The sequence below is a fragment of the Opisthorchis viverrini genome (genome assembly GCF_000715545.1).
Source record: "Opisthorchis viverrini unplaced genomic scaffold opera_v5_16, whole genome shotgun sequence".
In the NCBI taxonomy this organism is placed as follows: Eukaryota; Metazoa; Platyhelminthes; class Trematoda; order Opisthorchiida; family Opisthorchiidae; genus Opisthorchis; species Opisthorchis viverrini.
This window is the reverse complement of record NW_008751672.1, coordinates 2,747,889-2,763,828: the sequence shown is the minus strand read 5'-3', so window position 1 is coordinate 2,763,828 and position 15,940 is coordinate 2,747,889. Positions and strand designations below refer to the sequence as shown.

The following is a 15,940-nucleotide window of genomic DNA, read 5'->3' as shown; positions in this document are numbered from 1 at the left end:
AAAGTGTTATGGCACCTTCCTCAAAATAAGAATAATTTACAAACAGTGGGATGGGAGCAAATTTTCCGAGAGGACCGGCTCACGCAGGGGGATTTATAGACTCAAATTACAGATGAGTAGGTGGTTCAAAAAGTGCTGGCAGCTTTTCAAAATTGAAAACACGCTTGTCAGTTTGTCATGGTTTAGTTACAAAATAGCACAAAACCTCTTGCTTATTCAAAACCAAAATTTTTACGACATAATGCTATTCTGGTTCCGTCTTGGGTCCAACCTATAACCAGATCCACCTCGAAGCGAAAAAATGGTATGAACGGTTTCTCACATACGCAAATTATTGAATTTCTTGGATAGACCCCAATGTATCCTGTCATGTCTCCAACATTACTCAACAACAAGTAAATAAACGCGACTTCTGTCAACTTTAAAATGTGATTTAAGTCGGTCTGAGAAAGTGGTGCAGTATCGGACACATTACCACTGGGAAACGCGGGAAAATGAGAGGGGAAAGGTTTCCAACCGAAATGGTTTTTTTTTAAATTGCCACCTTGATGTTTCCGGGAGTGAATTCTATTACTCAACTGCTTTTGAAACAGCCAAATCTTTAGGCTGTTGACTGTATTGATCCCTTCCCTTTGAAGTGTGCTATCTAGATCAGTCATTCAGGTAGGCTCTTGTTCATATTCAGTGATGACCTGAGGTAGATTTTAATTCATACAAGTGAGAATCTTTTACCCCTCCTATTTGACCGTGTTCTATGGTTCCTTAGAGAGGCTTCATTCTAGTGTATACCTGTTGGTTTTGAGGACTTAGTACCCCATGTGGTGGAGGAAGCTTCAGGAACTTTGTTTAGCCTGTGTGGTTTGGGAACCATTTTAGGTTTGGCTGCTAGAGTTCCGAAATATGTGAGCTCTCCTATCAAATCTCTGACCAGCTAGTCCAGTGATCAAGACAGACAACAATCCACAGTTCGTCACAGCATACAGCAACACCAAATGGAAAAAGTATATTCTGCGCTCTGAAACAGTTTTACAGAAATAGGGAAAGCTGCTTTCTCACAGCCAATCGAACTCAACTTGCCTTTCGTCGAACAGTGGGGCACTGAGCGCAATTCATCAGAGGCTTTTTGCGCACCAAAATAAGCATCACCAGAGAGTGTTTGTGTCTTTCCCCTGAACCAAGTTCTGTGAAGGGATAAATTAGCCGGAAGAATACGAAAAACCTTCAGAAGAATGGTGTTAGTGCTTAATTGTGTGACGTAGTCACCAAGCAAGGGAAGCCAACTGTTAAATCTGTTTTGTACCACCGATGTCACTGTAACGGTGGTACGCCAACGACGAAATATTAAAGGAGCAGTTCCTCCACAAAGCAAGTTTGCTCAAATATGACGATAGTAGAGCGGACTAACTGCTCGCCTGTGTATCCACCACCTACAGCCGTTATTCCTAGCATTATTGACCAATATGCGCACAATTAGTGTAAGTCAGGTGACCTCGTAGCCGGACGAGGTCATTGACTGGATCTCACTCACCTAAAACTTTATTTCAGCCAAACAGCATGTGAGCTGTGGTCTTGGCGAATACTTATGACAGTTGTGATTAGAAGTTGTGTTCCAAATCATTCAGGAGAGTTATATAACTACGGGCGAACTGAACTTAGTTTGAGAACCAGGCTATGATCCTACCGTTATCATCTTTCATACTGAAACGGTTTTTCTCAGTCAGGAAGAACAGAGGGATGTTATTGGGTAAACATTTTGAACATCAATTCTAAGGAGGGATTCGAACCAGCGACTTTCGAAATTGGAGTTTGCATACTTTACCAGGAAGCCGTGGGGACAAATCACGAGTGCGGTTTACCTCTACTCAGACAGGGTATGACAGCACTGATTTGGTACTGACCAGCTTTTTGGTTGACATCTTAGAGAAGGGTGATTGCAGTAGCGTAAGCCTGTGAGGAAATATCAGAACTCAAGTGAAAACATTTCACCTGTGACATCCATTTGACCTCAGTGTTATCCTAAATTAATCGACTGAACTAACGCATCTAAATGCAACGGGAAGCAAGAAAGTTGCTACATGTAGCAAAAGTCGTTTCACAGTAGCGTACAGTAGTACTATTCGACAGCATCGCGCAATATTCGAGGGGTAATGACGAAGTTGTGAGCTTGTCCTTTACTGTCATTTGGGAAAATATTTTAATGAAAAAAGTGAGTGTACGGTGATGAAGCTACACTAGTGTATACAGCACTGTATATGCTTACTACCGCCGTAAACCAATGATGTGCTTTTCTCCATGTGTGACTCACCTAGGCGAAAGCTAGTTCCATATGGTGTTCTTCGGGCACTATCCCCTCGGTCACCAAAGGAGACGCCAAATGCACCTTATTCATGGTTGTCTTTCCTAAGGGGATAGGGATCTGGAGTCCAAACTAACAAGGATACTTGAAACTGTGATGAATCCCTTCATGGATCTTCACTAATTAAGCAGTCTGGAGGTTTGGCAAAGTCGCCGCCTGGTGTTCCACCTGTTTTTGGTTTGTTCTCCACGCAGGGTGAATGGCCTGCAAACGTTCCATCTCCGGTTGATGGGAATTCATCAGCGCGTGGTTAAGCTGATATTCCCGAATACTCTGCTTGCATTCATGAAGTTTCCAAGAAACACCTAGTAACTCTACAATGCTTGGTTAGTCGCCAGGTGGTTTTGGCCTTACCTGCCTAGTTCGTTTGGAGTCGGTTTTGCGTTTCTTTCTATACCTCTTAAACTGGACTTGACTGCTAAACTCCTCTACTTCAGCGATTCTTTTCCTGTTTCCTGATTGGTCAGCTTGCTTTTTGCACCATAGTCCTTCTTCCTTCAATTTCCTGCAATCACTTTGAGGGTATCTCTCTCGAGGCCAACTGGAAGACTGGATGCAATGAAGGAAACAAATTTAAATGTAAAAACTGTGACACTTGCTGTGGTGGTTTGGTCTGAAGAAACCTGTCCGTTAGGATAAGTGAACACAACCTGGGCAGGTCAAGATGCGACACAATGTCCATTGCTCTGATTCAAGAAGATGGACAGGCACGTCGGCTCATTTGGGGCAGCGTTCAGATACTTTCTCACGCAAGACCAAGACGAGAGTGAGTTCGTTGAGGCATAGTTAACCACAGAAAAACCAGTCAATAAGCACAATGACATCGATGTAGTCTACTACCCCTTATGAAGAAAACAACTAGCTAATAGCGGGACCTTAAACCGGGTGAAAACAGAAGAGCTAAAATACACCACTCAGACCAAAGAAAGAAGACCACTAAGAATAAAGCTTTGTTTAACTGACTATTAAATAAAAGGAAGACGAACTATGCTGCAACAACCAAACGAGCCAATCAGGACACAGAAACGGAACTGCCTAAGTAGAGGAGTTCGGCAATCAAACTCAGTTTGAGCTAGGGACCACGATGCAACGGCGATTCTGAACTAACCAGGCAAGTTACGCGAAAGTCACCATGCAGTAACCAAAAACGATAAAATTACTAGACAGCCCTTAGAACACAAGCGAACGAGGACGGATTAGCCACTCAACCTCATACCGCTGATTTCTCTTTGACTGGGAGGGAAAATTTGCCAACCAAGAATCTTGCCGGGTGCGTAAACCAACAACCAGAATCTGAAATTTTCTAACATCCTGTATGACCGAATATTTATATAATGAAAAGCGGTTAAAAGTACTCAACTAGTCAGTTACTATTTCCATTAATGTTCGCCTCGTCTGTGATTGATTCGGATCTTGCCGAGTGGAGTCGCAAGCGATGTCATGAGATGTGATGCTTCAGTATCGATCACTCTCAGTATTGATCCACTCAAAATCGCCTATCAAGATTACTTCCTTGATGATACGCTGACAACACGGAAAAAACGTCCGAAAAGTGCTGTTGAGATCATTTGTTTGGGCTGAACTTTCGCCGACCCTGCACTGCACCTGGTGTGTACGGTTACGGTGCTCACAGGCAAAACGAATGAGGTTTCAAGGTCGTGAATGCAGTTTTATTGATCTTGACTAGACTCCTCCGAACATGAATCAAATCATGTCTCAGTATGTCGAATGAAACATGAATTTGTGTAAAAGTTGAATTGTAAATTTGTCTCCTGTTGAAAAGAGTGGTCATGGATTTATTGTGAAAATCTTGCAGAACTTTATAGAAAATAGATCAAAATGTTACTTTGTACCAATCACATAATAGAAGAACCATGTATTTTCTTGGACGTGTTGTCCCCTAGTCATGATAGAGTCTCTTAACCTATTGGCATTGGTTTTTCCATCCTAGGATCACTACGATTGTCAGCCAAAGATTCTTTATCAGTTTTATAACCAACTATCTCTGAACTGCTGAAAATTGGAGTGCTTAAAGTTTGTTGGAGGTTAGCTGAGAGGAAATGGCCTCGACAAGCTGGTCGTCTTTGCAGCACTTCTCATCTGACACCAACGCGAGTGATTCGCATGGTCACTACCAACGTCACCATAACCACCATCACCATCGGCCCACCATTTATCGGCCCAGTGAGCCGTCCCTCAAATGTCTTTATAACAAGGCATCATCATATTCATCATCATCACCGTCATCATCATCCTGCTCATCATCATCATCATCGTCATCATCATCGTCAACGAGAACACTACATCAGTTTCAAACACAGACGCCTCGCTGCTGTACAATCAAAGTTAGTTTAAAAGCCTTGTTGTGAAGTGAGCAATGAAGGCAGATGGGGTGGTCTTGGTGCTAGCCTACCACAAACACTTCCAGGTGCCTGCGCTTCTCACCGACGGATGGGCGCTGACACCAAGAACCCCACCGACATCGTTGTGCAACAATAGTTTGCTTCGTCTTCATTTTTTGTAGGTCAGCACGTGGAACTAAATCGGTTTCTTTCTTCCTAGTTTACTACGCGATCACTCTTTGCACAGTGAAACTGCGTTTTTCCACGTATAGTTCGTTGTAGACCGGTTTCAAATATCGATGTTAACGAAATGATTGCCTTTAGATCCACGTCCTACATGCGAAACCGACCTAGACCAAAAGGCATAAAACCTTGTACAACTGATTCATCGTCACTGGGAATCAAGAAATCACGGAGAATTCTGAAACAGAATCTCCCCGGATAGCAGTTTGAACAACCTCTCGACCACGAGCGGCTGATCAGCATTGGGATTAGCTCACATGATCACGGAATCCACATTTGTTGAAGTTAATGGCCCAACTGGAGTAACCCAATGGATCTGTCAAGGGGGTGTTATTCTTCCCGAAGAACACTGATCATATCGCCAGCATCACTGGTCCGATGTTCCAACAAGCTAGGTTCAGTGCCTCGGAGATCAAGGTGCGCAAATAGATTCCTCAAGGCTCTTCAGCATTAACCCAGATCCACTAAGTAGGGCTTACCAAATCGCAGCACCGCTGACATCCAAACTGATTACATTTCGGCTATAAAAAAGTCAGGGTTATGCGAATGCCTGCCTGGCCTTCCAGAGTCGGGAACAGTTGTTGATTTTGCCAACTGGCAGTAAGTTATAAAACACTGAGAGTATATTAGCACATGGATTCGTCTATTTTGAAGGGTGAGTTTATTTTTGGGTTCTATTTTTTTGGAAAGTTGTTTATCTGAGCTTGACTCGTAAAGGGCAGTGCAAGGGTAACTGGGTCCCAATTAGGAAACAATATTACCTCAACTACCTGTTACTTGGTGGTATCACGGATTTCGTTTTTCATTCTGTTTTAGTTACGTCACACATGAGGCCAATCACTTCATCTATTTTCACATTGGTGAACATGCAATTCTCCTGTATAAATCGGGTTAAATACAGCTCTTTTTGATTTCAGTAGTACAGTACTTTTTAATGCTGCTGAAGGAATAAAGCGTTTTACGGAATGAGGCGTGCAGCAACCAATAAATGTGCGGCACTGGCTTTTGGAAACATGTCTGGAATGAGCTCGTCCTTTGACAGAAAAAGGTGCGGCCATTAACGTTAAGATAGGGAAAAGGTGTTTTCAGATTCGACGCTCAATACAGTGTAATGCGTCACACTTTCCGTGAGAAAAATGAATGAGCGGCAACTGTTCTTTCCTTGTTTCGCATTTTTTTGATAATCTAAGGAAGGTCCTCCGTAACCTGACTACTGCAAAAACCGTCGTTACCAGACGTATTATATAAGCAGGTAATTTTTACACAAACAGAAACATTGTTCTTGTGCATACACACTTTTGGGCATTTTCTGTTAGAAAGCTTGGCTGCGATCTTTTGTACTTGGCTGAGAGAATATACTCATTCTCTGCTGAGTTCAGCAGCCCTTTCCAGGGCTAAATAGGCAGACATTAAAGGTAGTAGAACTAAGCAGTTTGTTCTCGGTAGGAATCACCGGATACCTGTGACAAAAACGACCACGAAATGTCTCAATTCAATGTCTTTGCGCCCGTATAGACGTAAGACACTACTTATAAGTTGCTCAAAATTATTCGACAGCCCATGACCGGCTTCACATTCGTTGGGGCTCATCAGGTGGACGCAGTCCCCGAGTTTCGGTCAACCTGGACTGCACGAACTTAACGAAATACAATCACCTAAATACCAATTTGTGTTTGACTGGAGACCCACCTGGACCCCAGCTGAATCACTCGTTTATCATAAGAACATCCTAAGAACATCATAAGTGAGAGATTCAGATGTCTTCCAGGTAAGTTTCTCGTTAAGACCAAGCCAGTGTGTTTCTTTTTAGGCCTGAGTCCAAGGGAGCGCAGCCCCCACCCTCAGTCGGCCGTATGGCTCATTTCTGACCATTCATTCCCCCCGATTCTCACTACTCGCGAGTAGTCAGATGGTGAGTACCAGTTTCCTATGATTCTCAAGATGGACGTGAGAGCTATCGAGTAGTGGCAATGATGGGCGACAAGCAGAAATCGTAAAACAAATGTTGGAGTTACAAAAATAACCCAATTTCACTTCCTAATCTCAAATATGGACTGACCCCTCTTTTCTAGATCGGACACATCTTGCTTCTTGACATGTTCCGCGTAAGATTTCGTGTTTGTCCCCTCGGACACATCTTGCTTCTTGACATGTTCCGCGTAAGATTTCGTAGTTTGTCCCCCAAAAAAGAAAATCAAAAGGAAGGAACTTCGGGACCGAACACTTTAGAATCAAAAGTCGATTGCTCCAAGTTGGACGAAATAATATCAACCTTCCATTATTCTGTACTCAAGACATGTATTTTGGAATAAGACGTCATCCCTGAGAGAAATATCAGGGAACACTGATGCTTTACTGCCGCATAATAATCTGAACTTATTCGTACAAGGCCTTGTAATGGAAAGACTGAAAATCGGACAGAGAAGAACTAGTTTCAGCCTATCACAAACGTCGGAGATGCCTACACATCCAGCACTCAGTCAGTGAATGTGAATGGAAACTTCGTCAAGAAGGGACTAGACATTTGGTCAAGGACACTAATGGTCCATCAGTCTAGGTCTGTACACCCTGACAATACCTCAGCTGTCGTACAACAGTGACGTCTGCGACCAAAAATACTGTCATACCTTTCCGTGGTTATATCAACCGGGTTGTCTTATTTGTTTCATAGAGCGGAGTGGGTAGATGAAAACGGACTAATGCTGGTTCCTCCCTTCTTTCTAGTTCCCAGGCTTTCCCACCTCCTAAAACTTCATTAATAATCCTCTCTTGCAGGCTTCTCCGTTGACCTGGAGACAGGTTGGTTCTGCACCTATCTTGGCCATAACATCTGTACATCATCTGGCGCTACATACATAGGGCAGCTCAATCTTCAAGCCTCGACGCCTTCACGGTTCACACCCTGAATCAAGAGGACAAAAAGCTCCTCTCGCTCGTGCACTGGACTTGCTTGATATTGATGTGTGCTACGTATAAGAAACAATAATACAAAATGCAAGCACAGTGGTTAAGCCAACCGCCCAATTAGTCTCCACTCGCTTCCGACTGTTTACCTCTGACGAGCAGCAGATGCGGCAGGATGTGTCGGGACTGGTATCGTTCTAAATCACCGCGCACCCCTGAGCGGTTCGCCTTGAAGGAGTTTCACAATTTTGAAGTTGATCACTGTTAGTGTCTGCTCACGTCCCAGCCGGCTACAGCCCTGACACGATCAAAGACATGCTTTATGACGGATTGAATTGCGCGCTAAAAGCCTGTTTGCCTGAGGTTCGAATGCATAAGGGAACAGGTCAGCACATCTGAAGCTCATTTAGGTTGTCAACATGGATTGGACTCGGTACATACGGACACTGACAAACGATTGCTCTAGCTACATACAGACCGTAAACTTACTTAGTGTAATCGTCTGGCCACAAGATGACGGTCTGCCTGTCACGGACCCAGCATTAGTTACCGGCGGTGGGTGTCAATAACTGACTGTCATTGGTTTTGAGACACAAATGTGGATTCCCACCACGCGCTCGCCCGGGGTCCCTTCTCTTTTCGGTTCTCAGGACTGTGTAAGGTGTGGACAAACCGGTAGGCAAATGAGAGACAATAAGATCTCGAAGTTAGATGAACTGATCATAATGGTCTTCTGGGCTCTCTTCCAATTGTTCCACTTCAGGATAATCTTCTTTCTAGCCCAGAAAATAATTCAGTCCGATGAATTATCAGACACCAAGTTAAAGTAAGTTAGCATACCTACTGTGAAGCCTGGTGGCCACCAAAGGTTTAGGAAATGGAGGAGATCAGGTGAGTCGAGAATGCTCGAAATCTATTTCAGTCTACTCGTTCAACCGGTTCTGGGAAGCCACCTGTTAGCGAGACGATCAAGGAACGAATTGGTGCGACTATCTTCAGTAAAAAAGGACACCTCGACCGTTAGGCCGATCACTTTGAACAGCAACTCTCGTGACCTTCGTCTGGTGCTCACCTGGATCCTGGAATCTTGGATGGTAAACGTGTGGCTTCTACGGCCTCAGAGGTTTATGACTACATATGTTCCGGCAAGCGTCTCCAAGGGATTGGTGCGGATAACCTCCCACACGCATCGTTTACAGATGAGGTTGAAGTCTTCATCTAGTGCTCGCCTGTATCCGGGATAAAGAGACTAACCCTGCCAACTGGGAGATAGTCTGTGCCCGCAGTGGGGTTCAGTTCGACCCCAGTCGTAACAAAACCCTTGGCATCACTGCTACTTTGTCGCCTTGTTGGGGCCCAATCAGCATTGACACAGGAGCAGCACGCGGGATTCTGGCCTGGTAGTGGTTACGTTGACCAAACCTTCACACCTCCTCAGGTGCTACAAAAACGCCACCGCACAAACGATCCACAAATTTAGTAATCCTGTATTTTAAGGCACGTTCAATTCAGTCGACTGGTCTCTTCTCCTTAAAAAGCATACCCAACAAGCAATGCCCAGGAAGCTTGTGAACATAATAAGTTATTTGTATTCGCATACGTTCGAGCGGAGGGCTCTCCATAAGCTTCCACACACAGGTCCGTTAAGNCCCACTCTTTCCGGCTCTATTTGATTTTGTAAATGACGAGGTACTGAAACGAAAGCTGGGAGATTTTTGAAACCTTGGCGTTTAAGTAACTACTGACGATTACACCGTCGATACAGAATATGCAGACAACATCCGTCGCGTATTCAAAGAGTAGAAGAAGATGCAGCTGGTTTTGGATGAACTGCCCGAATTCATCCCGTCCTTTAACATGCGCTTTGCACTCACAAAGTGTAAAGTCATGCTCCTGGACCTGCAGCCACTGAACGCGCCACCAACAATCCAAGGAGAAGCATCAGAAATTGTGCAGCGTTTCACGCATCTTCGAAGTTGTGTTAACTCTTATTTTAGCTTGAGAGATGGGGTCAATGCATGAATCTTCAAGGCCTCAATCATGTTTGTTAATTTGAGACCCATGGCATCGAGGTGGAATGTCCCTGAATCTCGAGGGACGTGTGTATCGGATCACAGTAGAGGTTGTTTTGTCCTATGACTGTGAGACTTGACCTGTTCGAGCTGTAGAACTGAGTCGTCTTCGGGTGTTCGAGAGAACCATAGCGCATGTAGGTTAGTGTCGGTGAATTCACGGCGAGGCAGGTAGAAGGTGAGTGTTCGGTTGTGCCACGGAGACTTTCACAGTCCTCATTGAGTGTGCTGTTTTACAATTCACTGGGGTAGAGACATAGAGGTGACAGCATGACCTGACAGCATGAACGCCACTGACGCCAATCATCCATAATAAATTCTGGTGTCTACAGCCATGAGGAGGGAGGGTTATGTAGGTCTCATCTTAGAAGGCAAGTAGCATCCAAACTTATATATTCTGTCATAATTTGTCAACTTCCAAGTTCTGGTTAATTCAAATTAGGCATGGGAAACAACCTTATTCTTGGCAAATGGTGACTCGACATTTTGTAGTATGTGATCCAGACCACTTAGTTGGGAATGCTAGGTTCCTTTCCTAAAGTAAGGACCTTATTCCTCACCTAAGATGTAAATCCTGTTTACGTCATTGTGGGCTTACTTACTACAGCCTATTACAATCATGGTTTAGGGTATTTGTTCGCAGGCGCACGAAGAGATCTCCATTCCTGCACCTGAAGTGGGGCAGTCCTGCAATTGCGTATTTTAGGTGGACAAGTTCCTCGCTCGGGGACATCTGAACATAAGGGCTTTGGGGTCTTTCCAGTTTTCGCCTCATCACCGCATAATTGACGCAAGAACGAAAAAATAGAAAGTTGGTATTCTTGCTTGATAGCACTACTAGCGAGAAAACTTTCGAATAGCTTTCCCTGAACCGTCATGAGATCCACAATTGTGTAACTACAATATGTTATTCTGGATCATAGTCCGTCGCATAAGTGTATTGAGAAAACAGACATTGACTCGTTATTGAAGTCGCGAAACACCAAGATTGTAGGTGTCTATTTACATTTCATTGCCATTATATCTGGCAGAGCGTGGAGACATGGCCCCGGCCTGAATTCAGCTTCAGGTTCTCGGGTCCTGTATTCACATACTTTAGTAAGTCGACGCAAACAAGCGCCTCAACTAGTTTGTTTACAACGGAGATGAAGCGAACAGGTTTTTCGAAACTTTGCCTCAATTTACTAATCCAAAACCTAGTTTAATGTTATACATGCAAAGCACTCAACCTCTTGCGGGGTTGCGGATAGCACTTTTTCGTAAGAGTCGATATCCGAAGACGGTGTCTGAAGACACTTCACTAGGTGATTTTGCCTGGAGGCCGTTGGAGTGCGAAATCTTCGCGACGGGAAAGTGGGATGCGCATTTTGCGCATCCACAAAAGGCCCGAGAAGGAACAACGAACAAATGCTTGATCAGAATTTACGTAAATGTTCCAGAACGAGCGGTATTCAGTAACTGATCCACGCCATCTAGAGCCAACGAGAATTCGGTCTATTTACGTTGGTAGCTGACCCGTATACGGGGGCTCCATGTGATCAGTCAATTTCGATCGTCCCAGGTGTGATGAAAGGAAGAAAGCCTTCGCTGCGGAGTTATTTATTAGGAAACGCCAAGTGAACAGTTACAGTCTATCGGACCGAGAAGCAAAACTCCCATATACATCTTGTTTACAAAACCTGAATATCCATCTTCTCCTTGAAGTCGTCTTCCTGAACTTTCCTGGATATTCATTGACTATTACTCAAATGCAAGCAAATGCGACTCCACAAATTCCGTAATAGATCTCACTTTTCAAGAGACTCTAAGCGGATTTACGGGAAAACATACTACTCGCATGCCCCCATCAGTAGTAGCCACTGTTACACAGGCAATACACATAAATAGTCAACACACAGGCGTTTTTCGTCTTTCTTGTTTCCTGCTTCCACTTCAAGGTGACCACGTACTTGAATATCATCAGGTCTGCCTATTCACAAATTACATGCCCCGACAAAAACAGCAATATTTTAGACCTTAATTCGACATAATGATGCGCTCATTGCGTCGTAAAATATCCTTTGAGAGTACCAGGTCAAGGTCTGTTGGGATATAAGCAAGTACGGTAACAAGGCGGTGATCGTCTGTGCACTTACGTGATTCTGTTGCAGGAGGTTGCCGTATGAACCATACAAATGCGCCTGTAACAGACAGCGACGGTTTGGAACGATACCAAGCCCTGGACAGCCAGTGGCCGGGGCTTTTGGTTTACCAGAGGTGGGCAGTCGAAAGCGAGACAAAATCAATGAGAAAGTCGACTCAGCAACCATACTTGGCTCTTCACTCTTTGTTTCGGACAGAGAGAAAGTGAGTCCAGCTTACATGCAAGAGCAGTCTGTTTTCCGGCTTCTTTCAGAGCTCAACCGTTACAGACTACCAGCTAAACTGAGCCTCAGGGATTGGGGAGTGATTTCGAGGTATTTGCGGCCACTGCAGTCGAGTCCAGCTTAGACATTCCGGCTTACGGCAGTGAGCGATGAACTGATCCAACAGTCCTTAAGAATGGACCTGCAGTGATGTCGGCAGCAACTGGTTATGGTGAAGGACGAATACCTGAGGGAGGAGAGAGGTCTAAGTTGTAGCCCGTTTTAGCCTCCCCACGCTGCTGTATGCGTGCGACCAATACGATGGTCGATGTGGTATAAGGTCACTACTGTACACACTGTTTATGGTTGTACACGGGCTGGAATAAAGCCAGGGCACCCAGGCCTAGACAAGAGGGAGATCAAAGCATCAGTCCAAGCCTTTGGCTCAGAAGCTTAATAAACCAAATCGCGCAGCCACCAGAGCAGTCTACATGTTCAACGAACAAGTCACTACACCAACCCGCGGACTGGGGGACCAGGAGACTGTGTCAGTCACTCACTCACTGACCAACCTGCTATGAAGGGTCTGTGGGTACCGCGTGTACACTGTTCAATATGGGTCCATGGGTTTTTGAGGTTCACAAACTGCTATCTCACGATAAAGTTCAGTTGCTCAGTGACAGTAAATTTTGTGTTTCATACTTCACTGATTTATGCGATGTGACTTACNAGCAGTCTGTTTTCCGGCTTCTTTCAGAGTTCAAACGTTAAAAACTACCAGCTAAACTGAGCTTCAGGGATTGGGGAGTGATTTTGAAGTATCTGCGGCCACTGCAGTCGAGTCCACCGTGGACATTCCGGCTTACGGCAGTGAGCGATGAACTAATCCAACAGTCCTTAAGGATGGATCTACAGTGATGTTGGCAGCAAATGGCTCTGATGGAGGACGAATACCTGAGGGAGAAGAGAGGTCTCAGTTGTAGCCTGTTTTCGCTTCCCCACGCTGCTGTACGCGTGCGACCCATGCGACGGTCGATGTGGTGTAAGGCCACTACTGTAGGCACTGTTTATGGGTGTACACGGGCTGGAATAAAGCCAGAGCACCCGGGCCTAGACAAGAGGGCGATTAAAGCATCAATCCAAGCATTTGGCTCAGAAGCCTAATAAACCAAATCGGGCAGCCACCAGAGCAGTCTACGCTTCCAACGATCAAGTCAGTACACCAACCCTTGGAATGGGGGACCAGGAGACTGTGTCAGTCAGCTCTCTCCTCACTGATCAACCTCGTATGGAGGGTCTGTGAGTACCGCGTATACATTGTTCAGTATGGGTCCATGGGTTTTTGAGGTTTAAAAACTGTTATCTCCCGATAAAGTCCAATTGCTTAGTGACTGTTTTGGTCCTTACCAATGAATTCTGTGTTTCATACTTCACTGATTTATGCGATGCGACTTACAACATGTGGGGTTTCGCAAGACACATAAGACAAGAAACGCACAGCGAAATTCATTTGATGTTTTATTTTAGCACACCTTTATCAAGTTCGAAAGTTGCTTCCATAAGACGAAGTCACCTCATGTAAATTCTGCTGAAGTTGTTTTTCTGTGTTTGTTGAAATCANCCAATTCCATCTTAATGAATGGGAAAATCAACGTACATTAACAGCGGTGCTTTTCAATGAGGGAAACGTGCATGCAGATGATCCTTCAGTTTCCGTATTGCACAAAGGCTCTGAGCGGGATACTCAGAAATTTATTTCATGTTTTATTTTAGCACACCTTTACCAAGTTCGAAAGTTGCTTCCATAAGACGAAGTCACCTCATGTAAATTCTGCTGAAGTTGTTTTCCTGTGTTTGTTGAAATCAGGTCGCAGACTGCGTTGATCACGTGATTGGCTTTCGAATCAATAACGGGAGCTAGTTAGTGTAGTGAAAAATCAATGCCCTGTACCTAGGCTTGTGGGTAGATTATGCATGTAGTATTTTAAAGCACAGTGAACATTAACAGAACATCTTAACCTATTTCAACAAAGATCAGGTTGTTGCCTAACAAGGAAGTGAACAAATAGCTGGAGGTTTTGTTTACCTTCACCCAAACCTCTTACTGAGTGAATTATGATAAATTTGGAGTTTGACATCTGACAGCATGGTCTCAATCACAGAAGAACCGGATTCAGAACGTACGGATATATATACGCCTCGGAGCATTTTGAAAGATAGCGAGACAGAAACCGAATACCAAATACGTACACGCTTCTTCATGAATCCTCAGACAGCTAAACTGCCAACCCGTGTTTATCGCCGCTCATTCAGACGACAGTTTAGTGAGCCGAGGTATCGCCTATCACAACTTCGTCAACTGGAAAGGTCTAACTTATTGAAGTGTAAAGGAGAAGACGTCGGGACTCAGTTTTATCTAGAAGATATCAAATCCGAGAGTGCGGTCCATGAACAGAGACGTGGCTCTGTAGAATCAGCCGCATTTCTGGGCGTGAGGGAACAAAATACGGCCAGTCTTCTAGAAGGCAGATTGATAGCGGAATTGCAGTCGGCTATTGGACACTATACCATGCTTAGTACGAGTCTGAGTGAATTAGACAAAACTGAATTCAATGTCAGGCTCCAGTCCCCTTCTGCCGCCGGTGAATCCCAAGCGTGGACTTCAGGCGATGCATTTCGGCCAGCTACATCGGACCGTGGCGAATTGACAAAGATAATAAAAGCGAAAAAACCACTGAGAACCAACCGGCGTCAGCCACTGTCTCTCAGAAAACAAGCGAATTCAGAATACGGTCAAATTAGTATGATGCGACTAAATACCAATCCGAGCTCACACGATCCGGGAAAACCTAATGTTCAAGGTTCTTGTGCACAACCGAAACCTGATCGATCAAGGAAGACATGCAATTATCGACAGGGTAGATCACCACTGTTCAACTTTGTGCCTATTGAGACAGGTGTTAGACGACCCCAGAAGACAAACAAACGTTTAGAAACGCAGCTAGTACCACCTTTAGGGCGAAGGACTAGAGAGGAGAGGGTGATAAGAAGGTTACATCATTTATCAGCGGACGATTTATCGGAGCAGAGCTCCAAAGAAACCAACCGCTTCGCGAAGCCAACCAGAGTGAATTTTCGTAAAAATTCAGATTCAGCAAGAAAGACAATTTCACTGAAGACCTCCAAACCACAAAGTGCTCCGAAAGTTGCATATAGAATAGGCCAGCATAGAAGATCCAAGTCAAGCGCAACTTAGCGGAGGAGATCACGAAAGGACCTACACACATGGCTTTATTTATTACTCATTACTGAGTCCAAGTTACTCTCGCAAGTAATTGTGTTCACATACCCTAAATGTTTGATTTACTGATTTCCAAAATATGTTTCTTAGTTGCTAGGAGGAAGACATGAGTTTGTCTGTTTTTAACTGACTTCCCAGAAAAATGTCAGTAAATCACACCAGGTCAATTTATCAACAAAGCGTTGAACTTTTGTTCATATCGGAAGGCAGGTAGCTGCCTGAATGATCCAGCGTCCCGGAAAAATTTTATTGTCAACCTTTGGTGGCATACATCACAGGTCTCTGAACTCATCCCTTCGACAGCGATGGATAACTCAGGCTGATAATCACGTGATACTAGCATAACGTGATGTATGAAATCACGCTTAGACAGTTGT

General features: G+C 44.4%; 1 protein-coding gene across 1 annotated transcript; it reads left to right on the top strand.

Moving 5' to 3' along the window:
- Positions 1–14,393: 14,393 nt before the first annotated feature.
- On the top strand, positions 14,394–15,518 carry T265_12808 (hypothetical protein; the record flags this gene model as incomplete). Its single annotated transcript, XM_009165586.1, has 1 exon — positions 14,394–15,518. One exon carries the CDS (start codon positions 14,409–14,411, stop codon positions 15,516–15,518), a length of 1,110 nt encoding a protein of 369 aa, XP_009163850.1.
- Positions 15,519–15,940: the final 422 nt, after the last annotated feature.